General features: G+C 33.9%; 1 protein-coding gene across 3 annotated transcripts in view; it reads left to right on the top strand.

Moving 5' to 3' along the window:
• Positions 1-5351, top strand: part of LOC111088445 (proteoglycan 4-like) — a 59762-nt gene extending 54411 nt beyond the window's left edge. For 2 of the 3 annotated variants that reach the window (XM_022398578.1, XM_022398577.1), the window contains exon 11: positions 3234-4325. In XM_022398578.1, coding sequence (XP_022254286.1) covers positions 3234-3310 — 77 coding nt within the window. In that variant the 3' untranslated portion in view covers positions 3311-4325. Of the gene's footprint in view, positions 1-3233; positions 4326-5265 lie in introns of those variants that run through there. The other variant, XR_002612970.1, reaches the window with a different exon arrangement.
• The last annotated feature ends 1808 nt before the right edge of the window (positions 5352-7159 follow it).

Below are 7159 nucleotides of genomic sequence, written 5' to 3'. Positions count from 1 at the left end.
GGTGATGACTAGCTGCCTTCCCTCTAGTCTTACACTGCTAAATTGGGGACGGCTAGTGCAGATGGCCCTCGTGTAGCTTTGCACAAAATCCATAACAAACAAACCGTTATATGTGCTTTAGTAAAAGCTCTGGTGTTGGCACATCTTTAACAGGATTGTAAATTTCTGCTAGACACCAATGCTAGCAATAATGGAATCAGACCATTGTTATTTCAATTACAAGATAGAATGTGTAATAGTGTATGCAGGTTGTATGCTTACAGTTTGTGGATGCAGATACTGCATGACAAAAAAATAGCTTGCCATTGTTGTCTTTGTAAAACAAACACCACTTGGATGGTAGGGAATTCACTGTTCCAGTAGACCATGCATCAGTAAAATGGTTGAACTTTTACAATCCAGAACAGATGATAGCTTGCTAACCAATGACATTGCAGGAGTATGATTTAATCATACATTACTGCCTGAGCCTGCAATAGAAATGAAGAGGCATTGTTATGCCAGACAGTGAGACTATGTCCATTTGCTGACTGTCCAGATTCTGGACACTGGTACTTAAGACCAATTGGGCATTAACTACAGTGCATACATTAGAGAAATCGCACTAGTGGATGGATGTCATGTTTAACTGAAGGGACCAGGCCTAGCATGTCTGCTCCTTGTCATGTAGGAAGGTAAAATGCATCTGACTCAGACTTAGGAACATAGCAAGGATTCACATACCCTATGTTACTTGTATGCTCAGTGACAAGTGCAAGAAGGTTTGCTGTGCTGCCAAGCAGTGGTTCTCAGCTTTTGTTACAGCTTGCAGTTGCCAGAGCTATGAGGCACGAGTTTTTCCAAATTGTGCATAACACAAAGACTGGAAAGCATCAAGGTGTTATTCGCACTTCTGCTAATGTTTTGTAGTCGTTCTTCTGGCTGGATTTGACTTTAAACATTCAAATTTAGTGTTGGTTTGAATATTGTACATTGTCTGCCATCTAAAGGTAAAAGTCAACATAAACAGGGTAAATTCCAGAAAAGAATTGTTGGTTTTCCTCTCCAGAGTATAGCACTGGAAATCTGATTACACCTTCAGAGATAGAAGGTCAGTTATATGTATTCATTGTCAACTACTTCACAATGTGGGCCATGGCTTATCCATTGGTCAATACATTCAAAGTTTGATATTCTGTTTGACCACTGAATAGCCTGTTTTGGAACACCTGAAGAGATCCACTCAAATTAGAAAACAAACTTCAACAGCCAACTGTTCTCAGAGTTGTGTAAAGTGTTCAGTGTAGTAAAGACATAAAGTTTACTCTATCACCTCCAACCTCTTGAGTTAGTGGAAAGGGTTATACAAACTGTCAATGCATGCTTGTTAAGTTTGTTAACCCATACCAAAATGACTGGGAGGAATATATATTTTATTTCATGATGGGATGTTGTGTAACTGAACAGTGATCAGCAGGTTGTTAAGGTCTGTGTAAGTTGAATGTTTTTGCACATCAACAGCTAGGAAATCTGTAGTACATCAGAAAAAATGCTATGTTAAGACAGTGAAGGAACTGGATATATCAAAGTTAAGAATGAGTATGGCTTTTGTATGTATATGTAGTATGGAAACCTCTTGTTTTAAGCTGGACCAACATCATCTTGAGAACATACAAGTTTTTTTTTTTGACATATGAGATACAGCAGTCAAAATGTGTGCAAGCTTGTTACCCATGTTGATCTGCTGCATCCTTACATGACTTATGAAGCTTAAGTGAATTGGTTTGACCAGAAGTCAGAAGAGGAGGTATTTGAGTTGGATGATGATGAAAGCACTATCTTATATTACCCTGAGGATGAGAAGAGAAGAGCTGACAGTACTTATCTTGCTGTTTGTGATAAACTGGAGGAGGAAATGGGAGAACTGGAGACAATAATCAACTCTGACAGTTCATGGAACAGCCAAGAACAACTACCTACCAACATAATTGGGATTAAAGCCAAATGCTGATACAATCATTTGTTAGAGCAACCAGTGATTGAAAAGAAATAGTGTTCCCTGTTTTCTTAGTTATCATCTAGTGTCATCTTGCAGAGTGGATGGATTACACTTTGTGACAGCTACTCAATTATCCACAACTATGACAATCTTTAGGTAGAGTGTCTTAATTATGAATGAAAGGAAGTGGCAGCCCTTGCTTCCCAAGCTATTGAGTGATATTCACTATAAAATGTATCCTCTACATTTTGTGATTTTTAAGAAGCTAAGATGATGTGTGCCAGTAGATGTAATACCTAATGCATTGACAGTTTGCATAACTGGAAATCAGAGTTAAGATTTTGAAAACACAGTTGAAAGGGGTTTGCTACCCTTGCTTTCCAAACTACCAAGTGATTTTTCTAAGGCAAAAAAATGGGTATGTCTCACAAGAATCACTCGCTTGATCTATCAGAGTAGCAAGAGTTACATGGAGAATAACTTATAATCTTTGTTGCTGAAGCACCTGAAAGTTGTGCAACTTCTCAACATGAAGTGAGAGATTGTACATATTGATATATATATATATACTGTGGTGACAGCAAAAATAATTGATCCTATATATATCATGCAGTAGTCCAGGCCTTTGCAGCAGTAGTAATGAAAAACCACAAGTGCAGTGAAAATTCTGCTTTTTGAATATTGAAGCTGGCCAGTTCCAGCAAAGCTCCAGTAATATATTTCTGTAATTTGTTTGGAGAAAAAATTTTTGTTTATTCTTTCACTTAAGCTTGAGTTTTGATCATTTGCTGTCTGTATTTTATTTTATTCCCTATTAACTTTTCCTAAAAATCTGCTGTGTATTGTAGGTACTTAGAATTTTCTATTGGCAATCAGAATACCACATCTTTCCTGTTTTGTTGTTTTTAGCTAGTTCATAGTGTATAACTTCAAGTTAGTTGATTATGATTGCAACTTAAGACTATCCAAAATGTTTTGAAAGTGATACAAAAGACCAGTCATGAGATTTTGACAATACAACTGACTGTCTACATCATTGACAAGCTTAGCAGACAAGGCAGTGTTTTCATACACAATAGAATTCCCGCTCATTCGGCCCAAATCTCAAAATGATGGCTTAAAGGTGTTGTATTGAGCTGTACTTATTGTATTGTATTTAGAAATAAATATATGAAAAATGTGAATGAAGTTTCATGTGGAATTTAAATTGTCGTCTTTATGATCTTTAAGTTTGTTTTTGTTTTGTTTGCAACAGAATTTCACAAGATTGGAGTTGTTCACCTGAAACAGGAATTTCCTTATGGAGATATATTTATCATTCAACTTTATTGATTTTCCTCACCAAAGTAGCTTCTGTTGTTCAGATTCTTGAGGAAAGTGACTGCTTGTCATCATACTTGAGAAGTATGTAGTTGATGTAACTGGATCAGAGTTCAGGTGCTAGAAGTTGTACTTTTAAGCTATCAACATTACTATAACTACTCATTGTTATGTGAGCCTTTTGAAGATTTCTTCTAACTCTTTTTGTTATAAATTATGTTAGTTTTATAGATAAGCAGATGGTTCTATCTTAAACAATGTTTACACTGTAAGATCATAATTAATTCTTGTTTATCTCAAATATTCCTAAAACAATTTGTTATTTGATCAACAAGTATTAATAATTTTTCCCCAAAAATATTTATGTCAAGTCCTAGATAATATTATTATAAAAATAAAACTATCTGAATGTGGTCACAGTTTATACAGTACTGTGTTACTGAACAAGTGAATGAGAAACAGGACTTAAACAAGTTAAGCTTGCTAATGCAGTGTTCTGTTTATGTGGCACATCTGTACAGATGTCTTACAGGTGTAGTTTTTTTTATATTCAAAGACAGTGGTTTGTACTGAATTAACAATTATGTAACATATGGTTCTCTTTAAAAAAAATTAATTTTTTTGTTCCTACAATTTTGAATACATCTTATACTTGAGATTTCATTTTTTTAACAGCTAAGGTTGAATTTCCAAGAGGAGGATTTAATTAATTGGAATGTATCCTGTGTTGTTGTTTTTTTACCTTATAGATTAAATTTGTAACAGGTATGATGTACAATGACATAAAATACTGCCTCTTTTGTATTCATTATTGTTAAAAATATATTTGAGTTGTATTTATTTGATTATACAACAGCAGTTTTGGTAAACGTATTTGCAGATTTCATGTTTTTTTATTTAGATGTATTCTTTTATGTAATAAAACTCAGGGGTTCATATAGTTTCAGAATAAATTAGAATTTAAGATCCTTCAGGAAAAAAAATGAATTTAATTTTCCAGTTTTTTTAATCAACTATAGAATTTTTAAAGACAATGTTTTTCTTAAGGGTAAAGAATTATATAAAAGTAGTGAAAATAGTTGATATATTAATTACTCTACTTATGTTACTGTTATTCTTTATTTTCAGTGTTCAAAGATATTTTAAAGTTGATATGTCAATTATTCTCTCAAGTTTTTTATGAAACTCTACACACATATTTATTCTAATATTATATATACGTGAAATATATAATCATTACTTGTTACTCTTGTTTTTCCTCTTCAATGTTTAAAGATATTTTAAAGTTATTCTATAAGTATTTAAGTTTTAATGTTGTATTTTACAATATATAAATATTTTCTTGTTGAAAAATTGTGTGAATTATGTTTTAATCACAACATAGTCTTTCATTTTCAAAGAAAACATCTATTGAATTATCTCATTTATATGTAACTTTCTAGTCATATCACTAACCTGCTATTTATGAACAATTAAAAAATACATTTTAGTTCTTTTACTTCACAGCTGACATACCAAGTTTCTCAATTTGTATATTCTTTCAGTCACATCCAAAACTTGCAAATTTTAAACAAATAAGAAGACAGATCAGTTTACTGCCAATTCTTCACTGTTATTATCCACTTTATATAAACTTAAAATTTCCTGAAGCCACTTGCCACATTTACATAACAGTAGATATCATTTTGTTATAAAATATAAGATTTTATTTCCAAACCTGAATGTTTAACATGGTGAAATATAAAACTAATGTGTTAAGAAGTTTCATATTTCAATTTTTTATATGCTTTCACCTAGTTAGATTTTACATTATATGAATAAAAAGTATTATTTTCAAGTAATTACATTATTTCTCCCATAAGTTTGTGAATGTGTTTTTATATTAAGGGACAGCAAAACATGGTTCACAGTGGAAATGATGCATAACTTATGTCTATATTATTTTGGTATTTGGTTACATGTTTTAGGCTACAGATGAAAATCTAAGCATATTTTATAATCTTGTTTGAAATTGGAGTGATGTTTTTCTATTGTGGACCGATGTTGAGTTTCCTGGACATATAGTAAGCAGGGAAGAAGTATCCACATATCCTACTAAAATCACAGCAAACCTAAAAACAATAGGAAAGTTTAAAACTTATTTGGTTTTAATCGTATTATAGATACATTTGTGGCCTATTTTTTAACAGTAGCAACACAGCTAACATCCTAGTTTTCTAACTTTGTGTATTGTTTTAGTCATCCCATGATACTTGCAAATATGGCTTGGTTGGTACTCTTGTGTTAGCTTATCTGAGGAGAGAGAGCTTCCTCTCATCCTGAATATGAAAGAGTAATTGGAGAAGTGATGGAACAGGATAGTGTGGAAAGTATTGTTACGACAGCAAGGGTCACGTGACGAGTATTCTAGAAGATTTGTGATAAACGCTAGTGTGTTACAACAGCGGAAGTCAAGTGACGCTGGTAGCACGTGTTGAGAGCCTAGAAGATTCTAGAAGAGGCGGTATTATCGTATATAAGTGCGCTAGACAGAGAGAGAAAGAGAGAGAGTGGGGAACCAAGGACAGCAGTTACAGTCGATGGGAACCGAGGATAGCAGATACAGAGATCGGAACTATAGTTGCTGAAAGGCGGAGATAGAGACGGACAATTGAGTCAAGCGCGGTAGAAAGTGAGTGAATTGTTGTGAACTACAGTGTGTGTAACTGTGAAAATTAAGTGTATTGCAAAGTTGTATTGAGGAAGAATAAACAAGTTTTATTTAAGAAAGGACTTGTATCGCAGAAAAATTAACAAACAAACATACAGAGACGTAACATTATAGTAGCCTACTTAAGCTGCATGCTAAAATCCGTTGAATGCTGTTACTATCTCATGAACAAAGAACTGCTTGCTGTACCAGTAGTATTTTCAAGAATTTTGGCTACTATTTGTGTAGCCAAGAATTAAAGCTTGAGTAGATTACTCGTCATTGAAGTAATTGGTGAACTTTAGAGAACCAGAAGGTATAATTGCACGTTGGATAACAAATTCTCGATATATTACTGCTGTGGAACCTAAATAACCACACAAATGGCAAACATTCAACTGATGAATAAATACCAAATGCAACAAGAGAATAGCTACAAGAAAACCAGGTAAATAACCCAAAACTTATCTTGGATACTGCTTGCCATGCAGCAAGGTGAAGCTTGACCGTCACAGATTGGTGAACATATACAAAAACACATAATCTGTGGAAATTGTTTGATTAATTGGAGGTACTGGTGGGAGTGCTATACCATCACTATTCTGTACAAATGTGGTACACAACCTATGATGCATCTTTTATTTCAGATAGTTATAAAATTCCTTACTTGATGGATTATTGATGTATCTCACTTGAGCCACCGTGGGAAGATGATTTTGCTGAATGCATTCCTGCAGACATATAGAGGTATGATGTAAACATCATACCTCCTTTGTGTCTCAGAGGGAGAATTGTCTACAAAAGAAAAACTGTGAACAAGTTTTAGGTTTGTTTGTAGTTAAGCACAAAGCTACACAATGGTTTACCTGTGCTCTGCCCACCTGGTTTCTAGTGGTACAAGTTTTAGGTTCTCCATTTCAGAGAATAGCACTGGCTATCACTAGATTCTTTCTTGAAACTGACAACATTCCTCATTACATCTTGTTGGTAGTTGATATGTTGACTCAGATGGTTGCCAACACATTTGTAGCACAAGAGTATAAAAACATTGTTCGTGAATCAGACTTCAACAGTCAACTGTTTGCTGCATCATGTAAGATACTGATTGTGGAGAAGACTCCTACTTCATCTTATTATCTTCACTCTGGTGGTTTCCGAACTGCTTGTTCAAA

This window comes from Limulus polyphemus, unplaced genomic scaffold (assembly GCF_000517525.1).
Source record: "Limulus polyphemus unplaced genomic scaffold, Limulus_polyphemus-2.1.2 Scaffold3781, whole genome shotgun sequence".
NCBI classification, from domain to species: domain Eukaryota; kingdom Metazoa; phylum Arthropoda; class Merostomata; order Xiphosura; family Limulidae; genus Limulus; species Limulus polyphemus.
The sequence above is the reverse complement of the archived record's forward strand: the minus strand, read 5'-3'. Positions and strand labels throughout refer to the sequence as shown.